The sequence below is a fragment of the Pseudophryne corroboree genome, chromosome 5, assembly GCF_028390025.1.
Source record: "Pseudophryne corroboree isolate aPseCor3 chromosome 5, aPseCor3.hap2, whole genome shotgun sequence".
In the NCBI taxonomy this organism is placed as follows: Eukaryota; Metazoa; Chordata; class Amphibia; order Anura; family Myobatrachidae; genus Pseudophryne; species Pseudophryne corroboree.
The window spans coordinates 343,961,921-343,987,788 of NC_086448.1; the positions used below are offsets into that span (position 1 = coordinate 343,961,921).

Sequence of the window (25,868 nt, forward strand, 5' to 3'; positions counted from 1 at the left end):
TTTGCTCTAGAGGGTTCGAACACAGGCACCTGTCCTCGATCGTCCGTTCCCGGAGCCGCGCCGCCGTCCCCCTCGCAGAGCCAGAAGAACAGAAGCTTGAAGACGACGAAATCGGCGGCAGAAGACTCCTGTCTTCATTTAAGGTAGCGCACAGCACCGCAGCTGTGCGCCATTGCTCCCAGCACACTTACACACTCCAGTCACTGTAGGGTGCAGGGCGCTGGGGGGGGGGGGGGCGGGGGGGGGCCCTGGGCAGCAATTGAAGTACCTTTTGGCAATAAAAATACATATATACATTCTGGCACTGTATATATGTAAAAACCCCCGCCATTTTTTTACACAGAAAGCGGGACAGAAGCCCGCCACTGAGGGGGCGGGGCCTTCTTCCTCAGCACACCAGCGCCATTTTCTCTTCACAGCTCCGCTGGAAGCAGCTCCCCAGGCTCTCCCCTGCAGTATCCAGGTACAAGAAGGGTAAAAAAGAGAGGGGGGGCACATAAATTTAGGCGCAAATAAAACATATAAGGCAGCTATTGGGTAATCACTTATTATAAGTGAAAATCCCTGTGTTATATAGCGCTGTGGTGTGTGCTGGCATACTCTCTCTCTCTGTCTCCCCAAAGGACTTTGTGGGGTCCTGTCCTTAGTCTGAGCATTCCCTGTGTGTGTGCGGTGTGTCGGTACGGCTGTGTCGACATGTTTGATGAGGAGGGTTACGTGGAGGCGGAGCAAGGGCAGATAAGTGTGGTGTCGCCCCCGTCGGGGCCGACACCTGATTGGATGGATATGTGGAAGGTCTTAAACGACAATGTAAGCTCCTTACATAAAAGGTTTGATGACGCTGCAGCCTTGGGACAGCCGGGGTCTCAGCCCGCGCCTGCCCAGGCGACTCAGAAACCGTCAGGGGCTCATAAACGCCCTCTATCTCAGATGGTTGACACAGATGTCGACATGGAGTCCGACTCAAGTGTCGACGATGATGAGGCACATTTACAGTCTAAAATGACCAAGGCCATCCGATACATGATGATTGCAATGAAAGATGTATTACACATTTCTGAGATTAACCCTGTTAATCCCAAGAGGGTTTATATGTTTGGGGAGAAAAAGCAGCCAGTGACTTTTCCCCCATCTGATGAATTAAATGAATTATGTGAAGAAGCGTGGAGTTCCCCTGATAAGAAACTAGTGATTTCTAAGAGGTTACTGATGGCGTACCCTTTCCCGCCAACGGACAGGTTACGTTGGGAAACATCCCCTAGGGTGGACAAGGCGCTGACACGCTTATCTAAAAAGGTGGCCCTGCCGTCTCAGGATACGGCCGCCCTAAAGGAGCCTGCGGATAGAAAGCAGGAAGCTATCCTGAAGTCAGTGTATAAACACTCTGGTACTCTACTGAGACCTGCTATTGCTTCAGCCTGGATGTGTAGTGCTGTAGCAGCATGGACAGATACTCTGTCAGACGACATAGATTCCCTCGACAGGGATACTGTTTTGCTAACCCTGGGCCATATAAAAGACGTCGTCTTATATATGCGGGATGCTCAGAGGGACATTTGCCTGCTGGGCTCTAGAATTAATGCTATGTCCATTTCTGCCAGGAGGGTCTTATGGACTCGGCAATGGACAGGAGATGCTGATTCTAAAAAACACATGGAGGATTTGCCTTATAAGGGTGAGGAATTGTTTGGGGACGGTCTATCGGACCTCGTGTCCACAGCGACAGCTGGAAAGTCGACTTTCTTGCCTCAGGTTTCCTCACAGCCTAAGAAAGCACCGTATTATCAAATGCAGTCCTTTAGTTCTCAGAAAGGCAAGAGGGTCAGGGGCGCATCCTTTCTTGCCAGAGGCAGGGGTAGAGGTAAGAAGCTGCACCATGCAGCCAATTCCCAGGAACAAAAGTCCTCCCCTGCTTCCACTAAGTCCACCGCATGACGTTGGGGCTCCACAGGTGGAGCCAGGTGCGGTGGGGGCGCGTCTCCGAAACTTCAGCAACCAGTGGGTTCTCTCACAGGTGGATCTCTGGGCTGTACAAATTGTATCTCAGGGATACAAGCTGGAATTCGAAGCGACTCCCCCCTGCCGTTACCTCAAATCAGCCTTGCCAGCTTCCCCCATGGAAAGGGAGGTAGTACTGGCGGCAATTCACAAGCTGTACCTCCAGCAAGTGATTATCAGGGTCCCCCTCCTTCAACAGGGAAGGGGTTACTATTCCACAATGTTTGTGGTACCGAAACCGGACGGTTCGATGAGACCCATTCTGAATTTAAAATCCTTGAACACTTATATAAAGAAATTCAAGTTCAAAATGGAATCGCTCAGAGCGGTTATTGCAAGCCTGGAAGAGGGGGATTTTATGGTGTCGCTGGACATCAAGGATGCTTACTTGCATGTCCCCATTTACCCACTTCACCAGGAGTACCTCAGGTTTGTGGTACAGGACTGTCATTACCAGTTCCAGACGTTGCCGTTTGGCCTGTCCACGGCACCGAGGATATTTACCAAGGTAATGGCCGAAATGATGATACTCCTTCGGAAGAAGGGAGTTATAGTTATCCCGTACTTGGACGATCTCCTCATAAAGGCGAGGTCCAGAGAGCAGTTGTTGATCAGCGTAGCACTCTCTCAGGAAGTGTTGCAACAGCACGGCTGGATTCTGAATGTTCCAAAGTCGCAGCTGATTCCTACGACGCGTCTGCTTTTCCTGGGCATGATTCTGGACACAGAACAGAAGAAGGTGTTTCTCCCGGTGGAGAAGGCTCAGGAATTAGCATCTCTGGTCAGGGACCTCCTGAAACCAAAACTGGTATCGGTGCATCACTGCACGCGAGTCCTGGGAAAGATGGTAGCTTCATACGAAGCCATTCCCTTCGGCAGGTTCCATGCAAGGATCTTTCAGTGGAATCTGTTGGACAAGTGGTCCGGATCGCATCTTCAGATGCATCGGCTGATCACCCTGTCCCCAAGGGCCAGGGTGTCTCTTCTGTGGTGGCTGCAGAGTGCTCACCTTCTCGAGGGCCGCAGGTTCGGCATACAGGACTGGGTCCTGGTGACCACGGATGCAAGCCTCCGAGGATGGGGGGCAGTCACTCAGGGAAGAAACTTCCAAGGGCTGTGGTCAAGTCTGGAGACTTCTCTACACATAAATATACTGGAACTAAGGGCCATTTACAACGCCCTGAGTCAAGCAGAGCCCCTGCTTCGAAACCGGCCAGTGCTGATTCAGTCAGACAACATCACGGCGGTCGCCCATGTAAACCGCCAGGGCGGCACAAGAAGCTGGATGGCAATGGCGGAAGCCACAAAGATTCTTCGGTGGGCGGAGAATCACGTGCAAGCACTGTCAGCAGTGTTCATTCCGGGAGTGGACAACTGGGAAGCAGACTTCCTCAGCAGACACGACCTCCACCCGGGAGAGTGGGGACTTCATCAAGAAGTCTTCACACAGATTGCAAAGCGATGGGAACTGCCACAGGTGGACATGATGGCGTCCCGCCTCAACAAAAAGCTAAAAAGATATTGCGCCAGGTCAAGGGACCCTCAGGCGATAGCTGTGGACGCCCTAGTGACACCGTGGGTTTACCAGTCGGTATATGTGTTTCCTACTCTTCCTCTCATACCCAAGGTACTGAGAATAGTAAGAAAGAGAGGAATAAGAACAATACTAATTGTTACGGATTGGCCAAGAAGGACTTGGTACCCGGAACTGCAAGAAATGCGCACAGAGGACCCATGGCCTCTGCCTCTCAGACAGGACCTGCTGCAACAAGGGCCCTGTCTGTTCCAAGACTTACCGCGGCTGCGTTTGACGGCATGGCGGTTGAACGCCGGATCCTAGCGGAAAAAGGCATTCCGGATGAAGTTATTCCTACGCTGATAAGGGCTAGGAAGGACGTGACAGCAAAGCATTATCACCGTATATGGCGAAAATATGTTGCTTGGTGTGAGGCCAGGACGGCCCCTACAGAGGAATTCCAGCTGGGTCGATTCCTGCACTTCCTACAGTCAGGGGTGACTATGGGCCTAAAATTGGGGTCCATAAAGGTCCAGATTTCGGCCCTATCCATTTTCTGTCAAAAAGAACTGGCTTCACTGCCTGAGGTTCAGACGTTTGTTAAGGGAGTGCTGCATATTCAGCCCCCTTTTGTGCCACCAGTGGCACCCTGGGATCTTAACGTTGTGTTGGATTTCCTGAAATCCCACTGGTTTGAGCCACTTAAGACCGTGGAACTAAAGTGTCTCACGTGGAAAGTGGTCATGCTGTTGGCCTTAGCATCGGCTAGGCGTGTGTCGGAATTGACGGCTTTGTCATGTAAAAGCCCATATCTGATCTTCCATATGGACAGGGCAGAATTGAGGACTCGTCCCCAATTTCTCCCAAAGGTGGTATCATCGTTTCATTTGAACCAACCTATTGTGGTGCCTGCGGCTACTCGGGACTTGGAGGACTCCAAGTTGCTGGACGTAGTCAGGGCTTTGAAAATATATGTTTCCAGAACGGCTGGAGTCAGGAAGACTGACTCGCTGTTTATCCTGCATGCACCCAACAAGCTGGGTGCTCCTGCTTCAAAGCAAACTATTGCTCGCTGGATCTGTAGCACGATTCAGCTGGCTCATTCTGCGGCTGGATTGCCGCATCCAAAATCAGTAAAAGCCCATTCCACAAGGAAGGTGGGCTCTTTTTGGGCGGCTGCCCGAGGGGTCTCGGCTTTACAGCTTTGCCGAGCGGCTACTTGGTCGGGTTCAAACACCTTTGAAAAGTTCTACAAGTTTGATACCCTGGCTGAGGAGGACCTTGTGTTTGCTCATTCGGTGCTGCAGAGTCATCCGCACTCTCCCGCCCGTTTGGGAGCTTTGGTATAATCCCCATGGTCCTTACGGAGTTCCCAGCATCCACTAGGACGTCAGAGAAAATAAGAATTTACTCACCGGTAATTCTATTTCTCGTAGTCCGTAGTGGATGCTGGGCGCCCGTCCCAAGTGCGGACTTTCTGCAATACGTGTATATAGTTATTGCTTAAATAAGGGTTATTGTTATGAGCCATCCGTTGAGTGAGGCTCAGTTGTTGTTCATACTGTTAACTGGGTAAGGTTATCACAAGTTGTACGGTGTGATTGGGTGGCTGGTATGAGTCTTACCCTGGATTCCAAAAATCCTTTCCTTGTAATGTCAGCTCTTCCGGGCACAGTTTCCCTAACTGAGGTCTGGAGGAGGGGCATAGAGGGAGGAGCCAGTGCACACCAGATAGTACCTAATCTTTTCTTTAGAGTGCCCAGTCTCCTGCGGAGCCCGTCTATTCCCCATGGTTCTTACGGAGTTCCCAGCATCCACTACGGACTACGAGAAATAGAATTACCGGTGAGTAAATTCTTATTTTTTAACCATTTTCCCGTGTTTGGGAGCCAATTGTAGATTTTCTTCTTTTTTTTTCTCCCATACATTACCAGGTTTTCACTAGTTGGAAAGATGATTTTTAGGTGTGTGGGCAGCTTTGGCAATTACATCGGAACTATATAAATGATTTTGAACTGCACTACATATACCTGTAACACTCAACATATGTATTTTATGGTAATGTATTACATCTTTACCTGTCCAGTATTATTTAAAAAAGTTATAAAAAAAATAAAATGAAAGTTTCATTTTCATTAACAAACTTTTTTTATTTTTACACTTTAAGCAAGTCACTTAACAGTATGCACAGTATGCATCTTAAAGAGAACTAGACCCCTTGTCTAAAGCTGGTTACTCTCCTATACAAACCATGACCTGATCACCCAGTATTAGGTGAAGGGTATACGCTTAAGTTACCGGCAGTCATAATACCGACACCGGAATCCTGACATCTGGCAATGCTGGCAGCCAGAACACCGTCCAAACAGGACTATTCCTACTCGCGGGTGTCCACGACATCCATAAAGTGGGAGTAGAACCTGTGGCGAGCGCAGCGAGTCACAGACCCTGCAAGGGGATTCTTTGCGCTCGCACCGCTGCCGGCAGGGATGCTGTTGTCTGTATACTGACGGTTGGCATCCCAGCCGCCGGTAAGTCATACCGAACCCAGTGAAGGGCTGACTATTTTATAGGTGTGAATATAGGTCCATAAATTGCTTATAAAGCTCCTGCAACGGTCGGGATCAGGAGGTCATATCTTATGTGTTGTTTAATATTTTTCGGCTTGACCTTCTGATTACATAGAAGCCGGTGCACAGCACAGTGTGTATGCAGCTAACAGGGGGTCAAGCTGGGGACACTGTACTCTGGTTTAACGCTCCCAATCAGAGTGATTGCAAAAGTGCGTACCCAGCTTTACTTGCAAAGTGTAAAACATTCAAGTGGTAAGATGAGAGAATACTGTAACAGAGTAAGAGTACACAGTACTTCACTCAACAGAACACCCCAAACACTGCACTAACTGCTTTCTCTCACATTATTCTCTTACTGTCCTTTCCCTGTCTCTTCAGCTCCCAGCACCATAGCTGTAACTCTCAGCACCCATTCATATTTCTCTTCATGTACTTGGATTCCAAAAATGTTTAAGCCCTGACTACATAGACGCCTTATCATTTAGATACTATATCTAAAATTATAGTTTCTGCTACTTGTACATTCACATTGCTACACTGCAAGCATTTTTTAAATTGTATCAGATTTAGTAATATAACATTTGTTTTTACTCTGAAGAGCTCATCTGTGGATGCGGTTGGATTACACAAAGGCAGAGACAGTACTTCCAGGCGGAGAGACCATGTGGTGTGTAACCATGGCTTGCCTTGTGTGATCTATGTGTTCTTAACAGTCTTGTTAGTGTACCTAACAAATGCTCTGTATATCTGCGTTTTATAGAACATGCTTTGTACATCTTTGTGGTGTTGTAAAGTTTCTAAAATTGTTATAACAGCCTGGTGGATTGCTGTTTTTTCTCTAACGTCCTAGAGGATGCTGGGGACTCCGTAAGGACCATGGGGAGAGACGGGCTCTGCAGGAGACATGGGCACTTTAAGAAAGAATTTAGTTCCTGGTGTGCACTGGCTCCTCCCTCTCTGCCCCTCCTCCAGACTCTTGATTCTGTGCCCAGAGGAGCTGGGTGCTTTTCAGTGAGCTCTCCTGAGTTTGCTGATAGAAAGTTTTTTGTTAGGTTTTTTATTTTCAGGGAGCTGTGCTGGCAACAGACTCCCTGCATCGTGGGACTGAGGGGAGAGAAGCAGCCCTACTCTCTGAAGCTAGGTCCTGCTTCTTAGGCTACTGGACACCATTAGCTACAGAGGGATCGGTACGCAGGATCTCACCCTCGCCGTCCGTCCCAGAGCCGCGCCGCCGTCCCCCTCGCAGAGCCGGAAGACTGAAGCCGGGTGAGTATGAGAAGCAAGAAGACTTCAAAGGCGGCAGAAGACTTTGTGATCTTCACTGGAGGTAACGCACAGCACTGCAGCTGTGCGCCATTGCTCCACACACCTACACATACTCCGGTCACTGTTAGGGCGCAGGGGGGGGCGCCCTGGGCAGCATTTGGGACCTCATTCTGGCAAATGAACACATATATACTGCTGGGCACTGTATATATGTAGGAGCCCCCGCCAAAGAAATAAAATTTAAGCGGGACAGAAGCCTGCTGCCGAGGGGGTGGGGCTTCTCCCTCAGCACTCACCAGCACCATTTTTTCTCCACAGCACGCTGAGAGGAAGCTCCCCAGGCTCTCCCCTGCTGATACACGGTAGAAGAGGGTTGAAAAAAGAGGGGGGGCACATAATTAGGCGCAAAAAAGTATATAAACAGCAGCTACTGGGTTAACATTAAGTTACTGTGTTATTCCTGGGTTATATAGTGCTGGGGTGTGTGCTGGCATACTCTCTCTCTATCTCTCCAAAGGGCCTCGTGGGGGAACTGTCTACAGAAAGGACATTCCCTGTGTGTGTGGTGTGTCGGTACGCTTGTGTCGACATGTCTGATGTGGAAGGCTATGTGGGAGAGGAGCGGGAGCAAATGAATGTGGTGTCTCCGCCGACGGCACAGACACCTGATTGGATGGATATGTGGAAGGTTTTAAATGATCATGTAAATTCCTTGCATAAAAGATTAGACAAGGCTGATGCATTGGGACAGGCAGGGTCTCAACCCGTGCCTGATCCTATGTCGCAGGTACCGTCGGGGTCTCATAAGCGCCCACTATCCCAAATTGTTGACACAGATACCGACATGGATTCTGACTCCAGTGTCGATTACGATGATGCAAAGTTACAGCCAAAGTTGGCTAAATCACTCAGATATATGATTATAGCAATTAAGGAGGTTTTGCACATCACAGATGAAACCCCTGTCCCTGACACAAGGATTTATATGTATAAGGCAGTGGTTCCCAAACTGTGTGCCGTGGCACCCTGGGGTGCCTCGGGACACTTGCAGGGGTGCCTTGGATTGGTGGTCCAGGACCAACCAAAATTATTTCTGGTCAATGCAATAGGCAAAACCAGTGCTGGTGGCTGCCGATCATAAAATATGTGGACAAACAGAAGCAAATCTTGTTCCTCACCACATAATGGAACCTAAAGATGACATATAAACACAATTTTTGATTTAATATTTATTGGCATAGGGGTGCCGTGAATAAAATTCTGATACTCTAGGTTGCCATGATTCCAAAAAGTTTGGGAACCACTGGTATAAGGGAAAGAAACCTGAGGTAACTTTTCCCCCCTCACACGAACTGAATGAGTTATGTGAAAATGCTTGGGACTCTCCAGATAAAAAACTGCAGATTTCCAAACGGATTCTTATGGCGTATCCTTTCCCGCCAACGGACAGGTTACGATGGGAATCCTCCCCTAGGGTGGACAAAGCTTTAACACGCTTATCCAAAAAGGTAGCCCTACCGTCCCAGGATACGGCTACCCTCAAGGATGCTGCTGATCGCAAACAGGAGGGTACCCTGAAGTCCATTTATACACATTCAGGTACCTTGCTCAGACCGGCAATCGCGTCGGCTTGGGTCTGTAGTGCAGTAGCGGCATGGACTGATAGCTTATCAGAGGAGTTTGATACCCTAGATAGGGATACTGTTTTATTGACCCTGGGGCATATTAAAGACGCTGTCCTTTATATGAGAGATGCTCAAAGAGACCTTAGTCTGCTGGGTTCTAGAATAAACGCTATGTCGATTTCTGCCAGAAGGGTCCTGTGGACTCGGCAATGGACAGGTGATGCCGACTCAAAACGACATATGGAGGTTTTACCTTACAGGGGTGAGGAATTGTTCGGTGAAGGTCTCTCGGACCTGGTCTCCACAGCTACGGCTGGAAAGTCAAATTTTTTGCCTTATGTTCCCTCACAGCCTAAGAGAGCACCGCATTATCAAATGCAGTCCTTTCGTTCACAAAGAAACAAGAAAGTCCGAGGTGCGTCCTTTCTTGCCAGAGGGAGGGGCAGAGGAAAGAAGCTGCACAACACAGCTAGTTTCCAGGAACAAAAGTCCTCCCCGGCCTCTGCAAAATCCACCGCATGACGCTGGGGCTCCACTGGCGGAGTCGGGGCCAGGGGGGGGGGGGGGGGGGGGGCGCGTCTTTGGAATTTCAGCCACATGTGGGTTCACTCCCAGGTGGATCCCTGGGCAATAGAAATTGTGTCTCAGGGTTACAAGCTGGAATTCGAAGAGGTGCCTCCTCGCCGGTTTTTCAAATCGGCCCTACCGTCTTCCCCCCTAGAGAGGGAGATAGTGTTAAATGCAATACAAAAATTGTATCTTCAGCAGGTGGTGGTCGAGGTTCCCCTCCTTCAACAGGGAAGGGGTTATTATTCGACCATGTTTGTGGTTCCAAAACCGGACGGTTCGGTCAGACCCATATTGAATTTAAAATCTCTGAACCTATACTTGAAGAGGTTCAAGTTCAAGATGGAATCGCTAAGAGCGGTCATCGCCAGCCTGGAAGGGGGGGATTTTATGGTGTCACTGGACATAAAGGCTGCGTACCTTCATGTCCCCATTTATCCACCTCATCAGGCGTACAGGACTGTCATTACCAATTTCAGATGTTGCCGTTTGGTCTCTCAACGGCCCCGAGGATTTTCACCAAGGTAATTGCGGAAATGATGGTGCTCCTGCGCAAGCAGGGTGTCACAATTATCCCGTACTTGGACGATCTCCTCATAAAAGCGAGATCAAGAGAGCAGTTGCTGAACAGCGTATCTCTTTCACTGAAAGTGTTACAACAACACGGCTGGATTCTCAATATCCCAAAGTCGCAGTTGGTTCCTACGACTCGTCTGCCTTTCTTGGGCATGATTCTGGACACGACCCAGAAAAGGGTTTATCTTCCGATAGAAAAAGCCCAGGAACTTATGACTCTGGTCAGGAACCTTTTGATCCCTGGGCAATAGAAATCAAGACAGGTGTCCGTGCATCATTGCACTCGAGTCCTGGGAAAGATGGTGGCCTCATACGAGGCCATTCCCTTTGGCAGGTTCCATGCGAGGACTTTCCAATGGGATCTGTTGGACAAGTGGTCCGGATCACATCTACAGATGCATCGGTTGATCACCCTGTCCCCCAGGGCCAGGGTGTCGCTCCTGTGGTGGCTGCAGAGTGCTCACCTTCTCTAGGGCCGCAGATTCGGCATTCAGGATTGGATCCTGGTGACCACGGACGCAAGCCTCCGAGGTTGGGAGGCAGTCAAACAGGGAAGAAATTTCCAAGGTCTTTGGTCAAGTCAAGAGACTTGTCTGCACATCAACATCCTGGAACTAAGGGCCATATACAACGCCCTACGTCAAGCGGAGGCCTTACTTCGCGACCAACCAGTTCTGATCCAGTCAGACAACATCACCGCAGTGGCTCATGCAAACCGCCAAGGCGGCACAAGGAGCAGAGCGGCAATGGCGGAAGCTACCAGGATTCTTCGCTGGGCGGAGAATCATGTAAGCGCACTGTCAGCAGTGTTCATTCCGGAAGTGGACAACTGGGAAGCAGACTTCCTCAGCAGACACGACCTACACCTGGGAGAGTGGGGACTTCATCCAGAAGTCTTCGCACAGATTGCGAGTCGGTGGGAACTGCCACAGATAGACATGATGGCGTCCCGCCTCAACAAAAAGCTACAGAGGTATTGCGCCAGGTCCAGAGACCCTCAGGCAGTAGCGGTAGACGCCCTCGTGACACCGTGGGTGTTCCAGTCCGTCTATGTATTTCCTCCTCTTCCTCTCATACCCAAGGTTTTGAGAATAGTAAGAAGAAAAGGAGTGAGAACAATCCTCGTTGTTCCAGATTGGCCACGACGGACCTGGTATCCAATTCTGCAGGAAATGCTCACGGAAGATCCGTGGCCTCTTCCTCTAAGGCAGGACCTGTTGCAACAGGGACCCTGTCTGTTCCAAGACTTACCGCGGCTGCGTTTGACGGCATGGCGGTTGAACGCCGGATCCTAGCGGAAAAAGGTATTCCGGTTGAGGTTATCCCTACGCTGATAAAGGCTAGAAAGGACGTTACAGCAAAACATTATCACCGTATATGGCGAAGATATGTTTCTTGGTGTGAGGCCAGGAATGCTCCTACGGAAGAATTCCATCTGGGCCGTTTCCTTCACTTCCTACAAACTGGAGTGGACTTGGGCCTTAAATTAGGCTCCATTAAGGTCCAGATTTCGGCCCTATCCATTTTCTTTCAAAAAGAATTGGCTTCTCTCCCAGAAGTTCAGATTTTTGTTAAGGGAGTACTGCATATTCAGCCTCCGTTTGTGCCTCCGGTGGTGCCTTGGGACCTTAATGTGGTCTTGGACTTCCTAAAGTCACACTGGTTTGAACCACTGAAAACGGTGGAGTTGAAATATCTCACTTGGAAGGTGGTCATGTTATTAGCCCTGGCTTCGGCTGGGCGAGTGTCGGAATTAGCGGCTTTATCACATAAAAGCCCCTATCTGGTTTTCCATATGGATAGAGCGGAATTGCGGACACGTTCTCAGTTCCTGCCAAAAGTGGTGTCATCCTTTCATATGAACCAACCTATTGTGGTGCCTGTGGCTACACGGGACTTAGAGGATTCCGAGTCCCTTGATGAGGTTAGGACTTTGAAAATTTATGTAGCCAGCACGGCTAGAGTCCGAAAAACGGAAGCACTGTTTGTTCTGTATGCAGCCAACAAGCTTGGCGGCCCTGCTTCAAAGCAGACTCTTTGCTCGCTGGATCTGTATCACGATTCAGCAGGTGCATTCTGCGGCAGGATTGCCGTTACCTAAATCGATCAAGGCCCATTCCACTAGGAAAGTGGGCTCTTCTTGGGCGGGTGCCCGAGGGGTCTCGGCACTACAGCTGTGTCGAGCTGCTACTTGGTCGGGTACAAACACCTTTGCAAAATTCTATAAGTTTGTTACCCTGGCTGAGGAGGACCGCATGTTTGCTCAATCGGGGCTGCAGAGTCATCCGCACTCTCCCGCCCGTTTGGGAGCTTTGGTATAATCCCCATGGTCCTTACGGAGTCCCCAGCATCCTCTAGGACATTAGAGAAAATAAGATTTTACTTACCGGTAAATCTATTTCTCGTAGTCCGTAGAGTATGCTGGGCGCCCGTCCCAAGTGCGGACTTCTTCTGCAATACTAGTATATAGTTATTGCTTCAATAAGGGTTACGTTATTGTTGCATCGGGCGTGAACTGATGCTATGTTATTGTCATACTGTTTACTGGATTGTTATCACAAGTTATACGGTGTGATTGGTGTGGCTGGTATGAATCTTGCCCTTGGATTAACAAAAATCCTTTCCTCGTACTGTCCATCTCCTCTGGGCACAGTTCTCTTACTGAGGTCTGGAGGAGGGGCAAAGAGGGAGGAGCCAGTGCACACCAGGAACTAAATTCTTTCTTAAAGTGCCCATGTCTCCTGCAGAGCCCGTCTCTCCCCATGGTCCTTACGGAGTCCCCAGCATCCTCTACGGACTACGAGAAATAGATTTACCGGTAAGTAAAATCTTATTATTTTTTTAATGTGTTTTGTGCTTGTTTGCATATGTCTGTAGTACAATTCCTATAGCAATAATTCCTAACCATTTATTACTCCCTTTAAATAGCAAGTTAATTGTATTTTAAGCATACAACTGATACTTTTTTATTAGCTGTCATCCTATAAATGTGCCTTGTTCAGGTTTGTTAGCAAACCAAAAAAGCACACTAATGGCCAAAACCGTGTTGCACTGCAGGTGGGGCAGATGTAACGTGCAGTGAGAGTTAGATTTGGGTGGGGCGTGTTCAAACTGAAATCTAAATTGCAATGTAGAAATAAAGCAGCCAGTATTTACCCTGCACAGAAACACTATAACCTACCCAAATCTAATCTATCTGCACATTGTTACATCTGCCTCACCTGCAGAGCAACCTGGTTTTGTTTTTCTATACCCCTTTCAGATTTACTTTAAAGTCTCAGGTTTTTGCACGTGAATGGGCATTAACCCAGGAACACGTTCCTGGCTCGGTGTTACTGCTGTTGACCAGGGTTTTTTTCTGGGACAGTTGTCCTGGGTAACAAACCTTTGTTAAATGTGAGTGATGCAACCTGGGATTTTACTCCTGGGTCGCACTCTGATAGGCTGTTTGGGGCTGCCAGGAAGAAGCTGGGGCTGCCTGGGGACCAGGACTGTCCGCTTACACCCTGGGCTGTGTACCCTCGGAGATGTGCCTCCAGCTTCCCCCGCCCGGTCTGTGTGAGTGTGATGTGTGTGTATGACATTGTATGGGTGTGTATATGAAGTGTGTGTGTGTGTATATGACATGTATGTGTGTGTGACATGATAGCAGCCTGGCAGCCCTGGCATGTAGAATGCCGGGGCAGACCAGTTTATGTCTAAAAGGGGATGATCCGGAGTTTCCCGGGTCTCAGGTGTAGTGTAAACCAGTGTGTAGGTGAAGTCTCAAGCAATAACCTGGGATTTTTTAGATGTGATGAATCCGGGTCTGAGCCGGGAAATTCCCATTTATGTCTGAAAGTGGAATAAGTGTGCTTTTTTGGTTTGCTAACAAACCTGAATAACCACCTATGTTCTTTACAAAGATTCCTATGGAAGGGTATCAAATTATTGCTGCCACTTACACTGACTGGCTTACAGCATGTCATGTGGCAGAGAAGGAGGATATACCCAGAAGAAAAAAGCATAGGGAGTGTTCAAAGCCTCTCTGCTCACTACTTCATGTGCCATATGACTGTATTTGTTATGATAGTCACATGACACTGTCTAGAATTAGCATAATTAAAAATCCCTAATAGCCTAAAGAAACATGTTTATTGACTAAATTCCTCTTCTAGTTTGGCATCGTTTTAGGGGTTAAATAAGAAAAAAATAAAATGTTTTCATGGGATTGGAGCTTTAAGAAATAAGAAAGCTATATATTCTATAAGTTTTTTGTTTTTTGTTTTTTACTGTGAGACCTATTTTGAGAAAACGGCTGAATGTAAAAATATGGTAGAGGTAGCAAAATAAAGGTCTTACCATGTAAATATGATAGTTGAAGAGACAATTGATATTGGAGCTACGTTTCGGGCATTGCAGATTGGCAGAGTTCCCATTTCAAGTCTATAGGAGAAGCATGCGCAAGAAATATAAACATTTGCTCTACCCCTAGTTTCAAAATATCCACTTAATTTGTTTACGTTGTGAAGGGGATCATTGCCCTTGTCTACATAAGGCACTTAGTTTAGTGTCTGGCTTGGTGTGTGCATGGTGTTCTATGGTCAGTCCTAAAGTAAGTAAATATTGCTTACTTACCCTTAGAAAAATGTCTCCCCCTGCAGCAAAACAACAAAAAGAAAATGTAGGAGCCTTTTAAAAAAATATAATAACTAAGTCGATTTTGACGGATTTCCACTAGTCAAATATTAATTGCAGGTGTTAAAATATTTTAACCACTGAAATAATTGGCAGAATACGCTATAAAAGATTGCCATAAAATAGATTATTAGAAACTCCCCTTAAGAGAAAATTAACTGGCATGTAACAATTCAGTGAATTCTATATTATTTAATTAGTATAGTAGCCTTTCAACACATCAATGCAGTTTCTAACCCGTTTCCATCCGTTTTCTATTCAGGCAAATCAGTTGAAATACCATGGTTGCAAATTTGTTACATTATTATTTTTGACATGACCGCTATCTGTATGACATGCCCACATGTGCAGGATTAAAAATTTGCGTGAAAAATTTAGTACCTCTCCTTTCTGACACAGAAAAACAAGAACCCTGTTAGTGTAATTAGTGTATTTATTTTGATTTAAGCGTTGTGAAAATATATCCTTCACTACATCTTGTCTGTCAGGGGAGTAGTATGATTTGCCGGCGCTTGGGATCCCGGCGTCAGGATTCCGACCGCCGGAATGCTGGCAGCGGGATGGGCGCTCGCCAAGCTGCAGGCACGGTGACGTGCTATTTCTTCTCCCTCCAGGGGTGTCGTGGACACGCCAAGAGAGAATAGTTGTCTGCTTACCTGCTGTCGGGATTCCGGCCGGTATGCTGAGCGCCGGGGTCCCGACAGCCGGTATATTAAGTGCCACCCGTCTGTCAGGTTTAGTTTCTAGATTTGTTCTGTGCACCATGTTAATTTCATTTTTCATTCTATTTTTTCATCTTTTATTTGCAGTCTGATTTACTGAAAGATAAAGCTTTGAAGTCAAGTAGATATGGATCATCTGTATGTACACACAAAGGAGTTTCTGCATGGAAAACATTGGCATTTCTTTTAACTTTGTAAATAGAATGGTGTTACCTGCTCTAACAAAAAAATGCAGTTCTTTCTTGGCAATGTCTATGAATATGTTTGTGTCTCCGTTTGTGACATTTTTGTGACGTAACATAAATTCCCAACACAGTAAAATGAAAGGCAGTCAAGTAGTTACGATGAAATATTCTTCAAATAGAACATGGCTAATGGTTGTTATGAAAAAAGTTTATTTCTCTTATGTCCTAGTGGATACTGGGGATCTGTACTTCAATACCATGGGGTATAGATCGGGTCCACTGGAGCCTGGCACTTTAAAACCTTTAGTGTGTGTATGTGTGTGCTGGCTCCTCCCCTCTCTGCCCCTCCTACCAGACTCCGTTTAGAAAAATGTGCACAAGGAGCCGGGTGCATTTCTCTGGAGCTCCAGAGAGTTTCCTTTATTTTTTATTTTAGTTAGCTATTTTCGGGTAGCCCTGGTTGGTAACCAGGCTACCTGCTTCGTGGGACTTAGAGGGGGCACCGAACCAACCTCCTGAGGGTAAATGGTTCGTAATCCCAGCTGACAGGACACTGACCTCCTGAGGTGCTGATCACACGTCATTAGTATGTGTGCCGTCACCCTCTAACAGATGCCGAAGATCAAGGTGCGGAGAGTGTTACACCGGGGTCCTGGTTAGCGTGTCCCCAGTGCAGTTTTGGCGGCATGTCACGCAGCGGTCACGGGCCATGAGCTGCGGTGCCCGCCGCAGACAAACTGGCTCTCTTCAGCAGTGCTCCCTGTCAGACAAGACTTTGTGTGTAGTGTAATGGGTTTACTGTGTCTTAACGTGACCAGTATAAAAAACAAACTACAGGGACCGCGCGCCATGGCAAGGGGCGGTACCAGAGGTGGGAAGGCGCCATTTCCTGCTGCTGCTGATCATCAAGGCTGCATGAACGCTGTTGCTCCAGGGACCCACACTGTTACAGACTTCTGTCCTGGTAACAGGGGGTCATAGCAGGGGGGGAGCTCTCCAGCGGCAGTGCCGCCGCACTTACACAGGTTGTACACTTACATTCACACGTTGAGCTGCAGTGTTTGTGTGCTGGTCTCCGTTTCCTTAGTGTCACTCCAGGGGCTCTCTAGGGTCTGTGTGGAGGTGTTTTCTGTGAGCTGTGCTGTATTTTCAGTTGTGTAAATATGTCTGTGGACATGGTTATGTGTGCTGCTTGTAACTCTACCCCTTCATCAGCGGGGTCACTCATGTATGAACAATGCTCCATATCTCCACAGGGGCACAGTTCACAGGCACCTGACAGGTTAGATAATTTTAAAAGCATGATTCAGAATGTCAATTCAGAATTAGCTGCAGCTAAAAAGGAGAGACAGGTGTTGAAGCAGTCTATTGATTGTATGGCTAAAGCAGCAGATACCAGAAAGGCTTCTCAGCCCCCTCTGTTGGTTTCACATAAGCGCTCACTGCCACAGGTGCTCCAGTCTGATTCTGATCAGCCTGATGTGGATGATGATGATATGGATGAGCACAGCTCTCTGTCCCCAGGGGTGGAGGCCCTCATTTTTGCTGTAAGAGAGGTTCTTCACATACCAGATCAGGAGACAGAACCAGATGTGGAGTTGTACTTTAATGTTAGACCAAAGACCTCAGCAACTTTTCCTGTGTCTGAGGAGTTAAACTCCCTGGCCAAGGAAGCGTGGTTAAACTCTGATAAGAAATTTTGAATTCCTCAGAGGTGTTTCAGCTACCTTTCCCATTGCAGCTGAGGACAGGAAGGTATGGGAACCCCCCCCCCCCCCTTCCCTGTCAGTCAATACGTCTGTGTCCAGACCATCTAAGAAATCAGTACTGCTGGTGCCAGGGGTTATATCCCTAAAAGAGCCAGCTGACAAAATTGAGACCACACTCAGGGCAATTTATACGGCAGCGGGCGTTGCACAGCGCCCCACAATAGTTTGTGGGTGGATTTCTAGGGCAATGGTCAAGTGGTCCAATCATATTATCAATGGATTAGACCATGGGTTCTCAAACTCGGTCCTCAGGACCCCACACATTGCATGTTTTGCAGGTCACCTCACAGAATCACAAGTGAAATAATTAGCTCCACCTGCAGACCTTTTAAAATGTGTCAGTGAGTAATTAATACACCTGTGCACCTGCTGGGTTACCTGCAAAACATGCACTGTGTGGGGTCCTGAGGACCGAGTTTGAGAACCACTGGATTAGACAATCTACCCCAGGATAAGGTCATCACTCTGCTGCAACACATTCAGGATGCTGCTAATTTTGTGAGCGAAGCTATTAAGAAATTGTGTAAGATAAATGGCTGCACTACTGCTATGGCTGTTTCGGCACGCAGAGCTCTGTGGTTACGTCAATGGTCAGCAGACGCTGATTCCAAAAAGGGTGTGGAAAATCTTCCCTTTACAGGTGATGCCTTGTTTGGGGACAATTGAAATAAATGGATCTCCCGGGCAACGGCGGGTAAGTCTACCGATCTGCCGTCGGCTGCGCCACCTGCTAGATATTCTTACACAGGACCCTCCTTGCAGTCCTTTCGTGTGGCAAGATTCGGAGGCAGGGGCCGGGGCGTCTCCACCACTCCGAGAGGATCTCGTTGTAAGTCCCGTAAACCTGCAGCTGCTGCCTCCCTGGACCACACCACCTGATCCCCTGCCTCTAAGCCTTCTGCGTGACGGTTGGTCCCAGCGGCAAGGAGACTTTCAGGTGGGTGCTCACCTTCAACACTTCGCCCACGTGTGGGCAAAGTCCTTCCGGGATACTTGGGTGAGGGACCTCATTTCCCAGGGATACCGGCTGGAATTTCAAGCCCTCCCTCCTCACAGATTTTTCAAATCGGGCTTGCCAGCTTTACCCGCAGCAAGAGTTACCTTGCAAGAGGCTATTCAAAAACTTTTGCGGACAGGGGTGGTGGTCCCAGTACCTCCTCCGATACGCAACAGGTTTTTTTACTCCAGTCTTTTTTTTGTCGGTCCAAAACCAGACTGTTTGGTGCGACCCATCTTAAACTTGAAGTCTCTCAACCCGTATCTGCAGGTGTTCAAATTCAAGATGGAATCTCTGCGGGCAGTGGTGTCCGGTATGGAGGAGGGGGAATTCCTGGTATCCCTAGATGTCAAGGATGCTTACCTACACATTCTCATGTGGCCCCCTCATCAGGCTTACCTCAGGTTGCCATCTTGGGCGACCATTTCCAGTTTCAGGCCTTATACAGAAAATAATTAAAGCGCTAGTTTGGTCATATATGAGAGAAGCAGGTCACATGAAAAAACCACATTTAATAGTTGTAAAAACAATGATTTAAAATACACATGGGTATGTATAAAAAGACACTAGTGGGTGTCGGATATCAAAGCAGCAGTGCCCCTCTTAGTCCTGATATGAGTCAATGAAAGCAGTTCAAACCTGTTCCAATAAAGCAGTCCCCTAATAGTAAACTTAGGATGTCCCGTTAGTGTTCCATTAAATATGATATTTACCACCAGCAGTTGTTCAAGGTGTTTAAGCGGTAGGCATCCGCAGGAGCTTGTCCCTTGTTTGGCTGTGTGGAGCTTCCACGCTGGGAAGGGATGTTTTTCTAACGGGAGTCCAAAAGAGTATAGAGATGATGGGGACCTGGTCCAGGTGAAGATTCCTCAGGAGATTGAATTGGCAGATAGTGGGCACGCACAGCACCAGGCAGTTTCAGGCCTTGCCCTTTGGCCTGTCCGCAGCTCCGAGGGTCTTCACCAAAGTCATGGCGGAGATGATGCTGCAACTGCGCATGATGGGAGTCAACATAGTCCCCTACTTGGACAATCTCCTGATAAAGGCTATGTCCAGGGAGCATCTATTGCACAGCATCGATCTGACGACTCGTCTGCTTACGGATCATGAGTGGATCCTAAATTTTCAGAAATCTCACCTGGAACCGACCCAACGTCTTCAGTTCCTGGGAATGATACTGGATACAGTGTCTCAAAAGGTATTTCTTTGGATGGACAAGGCCTTGGCTATCCAGGCTATGGTCCGCTCAGTGCTCCGTCCTGGCAGGGTATCCATCCATCTTTGCATACGCTTGCTGGGCAAGATGGTTGCTGCTTACGAGGCAATCCAATATGACAGATTTCATGCCCGACCATTTCAGCTGGATCTGCTGGACAAATGGTCGGGGTCTCACCTTCACATGCATCAGGAAGTGACATTATCTCCAAAGGCCCGCATTTCTCTATTATAGTGGCTTCGAGTTCCTCACCTGGTAGAAGGTAGGTATTTCAATATCACTCGTGGATTCTACTGACAACGGATGCCAGCCTCCGGGGTTGGGGGGCTGTGACCCAAGGGGCCCAGTTCCAGGGGATATGGTCACGTCAGGAATCTGCTCTGCCGATTAAACATCCTGAAACTCAGGGTTATGTACAATGACCTTCTGCAAGCTTCACAGTGGTGGCATACATAAACCGACAAGGGGGAACAAGAAGCAGAGCGGCGATACGAGAAGTATCAAAAATCCTTCTCTGGGCGGAGGCCAACGCAAGGACCATCTCAGCCATATTTATTCCAGGAGTGGACAACTGGGAAGTGGACTTCCTTAGCAGACACAACCTTTGTCCTTGAGAATGGGGCCTACATCCCCAGGTGTTTTAACAGTTAATTCACCAGTGGGGCTGTCCGCAGATAGATCTGATGGCTTCTCGTCTCTTTCCTAAAAGGAGTTCTTCACATGCAACTGCACTTTGTGCCTCCCACGGCTCTGTGGGATCTCAATGTAGTTCTGTCCTTTATTCAATCGGACTGGTTTGAACCCTTTCATAGGGTGGAGTTGAAATTTCTCACCTGGAAGACATCACCTGTCTGCCAGACATGTTTCTGAATTGGGGGCCTTATCCTGTAAGAGCCCTTATTTGATTTTTCATGAAGACCGGGTGGAACTCAGGACCCGTCCTCAGTTTTTGCCAAAAGTGGTTTCAGCTTTTTATATCAATCAACCAATCCATTGTGGTTCCGGTGTTGTATGATGCTTCCATTGGGCCAGAGTTCTTGGATATAGTGAGGGCTCTGAAGATTTATGTCTAGAGGACGGCTCATCGTCGGAAATCTGATTTAGCTGTTTGTCCTTTATGATGCCACCAAGATTGGTCTTCCTGCATCTGAGCAATCAATCAATTGCTTGTTGGCTGCTGTTGACCATTCAACAGGCCTATACTTTGGCAGCTCTGCCTTTGGTGACGTCTATTCAGGCACACTCGACTAAGTCTGTGGGCTCTTCCTAGGCGGCTGCCCAGGGTGTCTCAGCCTTACAGTTGTGCCGAGCTGCTACTTGTTCGGGTTCGAACACTTTTGTTAAGTTCTATCGGTTTGACACATTGGCCAAGGATGACTTTCAGTTTAGTCAGGCGGTTTTACAGGGGTCTCTGCACTCTCCCACCCGTTTGGGAGCTTTGGGACTTCCCCATGGTACTAAAGTACAGATCCCCAGTATCCACTAGGACGTAAGAGAAAATAGGAATTTAATACCTACCGGTAATTCCTTTTTTCCTAGTCTGTAGTGGATACTGGGCGCCCGTCTCAGTGCTTCGATTCCTGCTTACCTGAGTAAATATTTGGTTGGCCCGCTGTTGCGGTCCCTTTATTTTGTTGGGATAGTTTGCTATCCTGGTTAGGTTAGCGTTGCTATCCTCTGTTCTGGTTAGTGCCCTCCTTTTGGTTCTCGTTGTGTGTTGGCATGTTGCCTCACCGCTGTTGTATTTGTTTCTTCTCTCGTGGTATGTCCGTCTCCTCGGGCACAGTTTTCCTAGACTGAGTCTGGTAGGAGAGGCATAGAGGGGAGGAGCCAACATACACATACTAAAGGTTTTAAAGTGCCAGGCTCCAGTAGATCTATACCCAATTGTACGAACATACAGTTCCCCAGTATCCACCACGGACTAGGAGAAAAAGAATTACCGGTAAGTATTAAATTCCTATTTTTGACTTATTTTTACACTCTAAAACAGGTGTCACTAAATTTTTGGCACAACAAAGTTACAATTGAAATACAATGTTTAGGTTAGTACTTCTGATGCTTAATGCATTAATATAAAAAAAATACACAGATATAGTAAAGATCTATGGTATGAACATTTTCAAAATTTCGCCTAATTAGTCAGAGCAGCTGTTTACATTCTGTGGTCTAGTATTCAACAGAGGAAAATAAGGGGGTAATTAGTCAGTGTATACTATTATATAGCATATAGCAAACTCCAAAAAGGTAGTTATTTGTTGTCTTAGGGGGGAATCAGTTGTGGACCAAGGGGGAAAATGCCATTGCCGCTGTGTTTAAATTCCGGGAATGGCATCCCAATTCGCCCCCTCCATCCGACCTTCTGAAAGCCGGATACACCTATGGGGTAGAGAGCACTTTTGAGCGAGATCCCCGCCGCAGCAAAGGTCGGCAGTGGTGGTGAATCCGTCCTGCACATAATTGTATTCCTCTTTAATGTGGAATCAATGATTCAGTGATTGGATCTTCAGTCACTGTTAGAATTATGCTCACCAATCCTGGGGTATGTTGTGGACCCTTGGCTATGTGGTTTAAGGGAACATGGGTGAACTGTAATATGTTGCATATAATTTGAATATTATTTTGATAGATCCAGTCAGTAGCCATTGTCCCTCTTTGTCCAAAGAAGTTTAATGCAGATAACCCCTGACACGTTTCTTCACTGCGAAGTCTGATTTCTTTTGAAGTTATATTATTTTAAACTGGTGTTAAAATGGAAACCTTTGTTTGCATTTACTTTGTGAAGTCACAATGGTACGTGCGTTATGTAGGATTACAGATTTTAGAAAGTAATGGAGCTGTAGCCTTTTTACTTATTACTCCACAATCTGTGACCAGTTTGACTACACGTTATACAGGAAGCCTCCACTGACGTATTAATGCCAACATCAGCGTGTCTGATTTATGGGAATTGCTGTAAATTTTCTGATTTAATTGTAAGAAATCGTTCTGGAAGTTTGTCATATATATATTCAGACAGGGCTGCCCGAGGCAACGTGTTTCTTCATCATTGTTCAAATAAAACTTACTTTATTTTTTATTTATTGTAGACCATGTGGTTGTCGCTAACTGAGCAAGAGCTGGCATTCAACACTGTAACTTTAAAAACATTAAGTCTTGCAACCCCCAGAAAGTCAGTGTTTGCCAAGTGACTTTAGGATTGGGGCACTTTTTAAATTTTTTATTATATGTTGTTTGTAACTTTTCTTTAATGAGTGTTGCAGGTGGCGGCTGGGAGCTGGGGCTGGCTTGCTGCAAGGCAGTGATGGTGGTGGTGGGAGCTGACTGGCACGGTCACTCCCTGATGTGCACTCTAGTCTCGTGAGGAGATGGCCTGGGGACTGGGTGCGCCTTCATCGTTTTAGAGGTGTTTGTAAGTTTCTGGTATGGCCAGAGTACGCATGCGACAGGCACCACCCTGTAGGGACAGTCTCAGAGTTTTTCTCCCTGAATAGGAACTACCCTGGGCTTCGCAGAGTGGAGATTCCTGAGGTAGGGGGCAAGCTTATCAGGGCTGGCTCTTTCCTGCTGCGTGTGTTTCTGGAGTCTGTGGAGAACTACAGGCAGCTGTTACAGGGCGATTCCAGGACCTCTGCTGCGGAGACACATGGCTCCTGACCTTTGCGGCCCTGGTGTAGTAGCCTTTCCAGAATTGCCAAGTACTCTGTTTACTAATTTAATATTTTGCTGCAGTGCTTTGTGAAACTGTGCTCCACATTTATTTCACAGTGGGTTCCTCTATTTCAATGCTGCCCTTGCAGTGTCATAGGGGTACATGGCAGACAGGGCAAAAGCCTCTATGGGTAAGGGAGCTACCATGGCATTCTTTTTTACTTGTGCTTGCTGTCACGTTAAATTGCCCTGTGGACAGCAGGTTCTCCGGGACTTTGTTGCGGATTATTAGGCATGTTCTGGGGATGTGCAGGTATCACTTTTTCTTCAGCACAGGCGTTAGCTTTGATTCCTCCTACAGGGGAGGTTGCTCAGCCGGTGTCTGATCCTTCCTAGCTCCGCACCATGGAGTGTATAGCTGTGAGATTTGAAAAGGTTTCCACAATTTTCTTTTGAAGATCCTAAACTGCGTGAAGGTGCCTTCCTTCTTCTAGCGGTCTGACGTAGGTTTCGGCATCAGATGTGGAGAGGGTGAAATCCCGGGGGAGGTGTTTTTTTTCTTTTTCCTGGGGTGACTCTTCTGTGGGGCATGGTGTTGAGGACCTCATTTTGGTAGTCCAGCACTCCTTAGACTGCTTGGCTCTGAGTACCCTTTTAAACTGCAGTGCAAGACTGTGGTCACTTTCTAGGCTTCTTTGGAGCTTTAGGATCTTATTGAAGATGGTTGGAAAATGCAGGAGAGAAAATTGTCTGTCCCTCTTAAATTCGTCCTTCCAGTGGCTCGTATATCCAAGTCGGAACAGTCTCCTAATTGAATGCCCCTGTAGCTCGCTTACAGATGTGTCTTTTTACATCAGTGCTGCAGTCATGTTAAACAGTCCTTCTATTTGCACCTAGTCATGAGCGATTATACTAACACTGGGGGTCTTTTTACGCATTTTCGCCAAAAATGTGTTTTATTAGCATCACTATGTGAAGAAGACGCACACGCATCCTTTGATGATTAAAATGATATGCAATATGCCTATACTCTGTTAGTGTTATCCAGGAAAACACTGTAATGTGGCATTTCATATAAGTCGAGAGGTTCTGAGCTTCGTGCATTTTGCTCTTCTTCTTTTCAGGGGTCACCCTCTAGAGGACAGTCCTCCCGAGTTTGAGTTTTCCCTAGCCAAAGGGCCGTTTTCACAGTGTCATCAGACACTCAGGAGCCAATGCTCCTAAGAAACCTATTATCTGATGGGGTCTTTCCTCACCCAATCAGGTCATGGGTGGGTTGCTGCCTGCTCCAGTTCAGGAACTGGTGGGTGGAGTGGTCTTCAGATGCCTGGGTGCTTGGCATCATTTCAAGGGGTTATATAATCAATCTCAGGTGACCTTTGCTGGGATGTGGAGAAGAGGGTGGTATTAGGTAGAGTGACCAGACTATCCCTTTTACCTGGGACGCTCATGGATATCACAGGTTTTGTGGCTGATTAAAACCAGCTGAAATGTAGGCTTGAAGTCAGCCAGCCACAGAACCTGTGTAATCCATGAGCATCCCAGGTAAAAGGGATAATCTGGTCACTCTATATTAGGCCAGGCTATAAGTTTTCTGCTTTCAGAAGGAGTTATTGCTCCAGTTCCAGCGCAAGAAATTAAACTTGGATTTTTACTCCAACCTATTTGCACAGAAGCCAAACAGTTCCTTCTGTCCAATTCTGAATCTTCCCACCTTTAAACATGAGGCTTTTAAGTGGATCATTTTTTGAATGCATTCTCTCCAAATGATGATCCATGGCATGGAGGTCAACAATTTTTGGTTTCTCTGAACTTCAGAGATGAGTATCTTCATATTTTATTTAGGCCGGTCCTTATTCTCTCCTCTGTTTTGCAGTTGGGTCAGCTCACTCTCCGTTCCAGGCCCTGCCATTCGGTATAGCCATGGCCTGCATGTTTTTACCAAGAGCATGTAATGGCAAGCCTGTTGTGCCTAGAAGGTATTACAATCGTACTTTATTTGGACAATACTCATGTGGGCTGATTTAGGTTTCACAGTTGGAAAAGAACATAGATCGCACAGTATAGCTGCTTCAAGATCACGGCTAGATCCTGAATTTTGAGAAGTCTCAGTTGACACCTGATCAGCGACTACTGTTTCTGGGGGTGGTCTTCAACACCTCTCTCCAGCAAGTATTCCAAAGCTCAGACTCTCAAGGACTTGGTCACAGATATTCTGTCAGTGCCTTGTCCATCAATATTGTTGTGTATGAAGTTGCTGGAAACAATGGTCTCCACCTTAAAGACCATTCAGTACGCTATGTTCCTCTTGCAAGAATTCCAGTCGTACATTCTCCAGAATGTTTTGTCCAGGGACCTGCTTGCTTCCGTAGTGGATGCCATGACATTTCCATGTGATCCTAGTGGCTTCGGACTGGCTGCACAAGTTCTGGTACGCAGATGTTTCCCACAATGGTGGTAGGTCCTGAGTCGAAATATGCTGTAGCAGTGTCCGTTTCTGCATGAGGGCCTTCCTCAGTTGGCTTTACAA

General features: G+C 47.3%; 1 protein-coding gene across 13 annotated transcripts in view; it reads left to right on the top strand.

The window, feature by feature from the left end:
- LRRFIP2 (LRR binding FLII interacting protein 2) overlaps positions 1-25,868 on the top strand; it is a 276,779-nt gene that overhangs the window by 138,548 nt on the left and 112,363 nt on the right. For 8 of the 13 annotated variants that reach the window (XM_063922583.1, XM_063922587.1, XM_063922586.1 and 5 more), the window contains 2 exons: positions 6,686-6,754; positions 15,608-15,658. The exons of 4 other annotated variants lie outside the window; for them this stretch is intronic. In XM_063922583.1, coding sequence (XP_063778653.1) covers positions 6,686-6,754; positions 15,608-15,658 — 120 coding nt within the window. The remainder of the gene's footprint in view (positions 1-6,685; positions 6,755-15,607; positions 15,659-25,868) is intronic. One more of the 13 variants, XM_063922589.1, reaches the window with a different exon arrangement.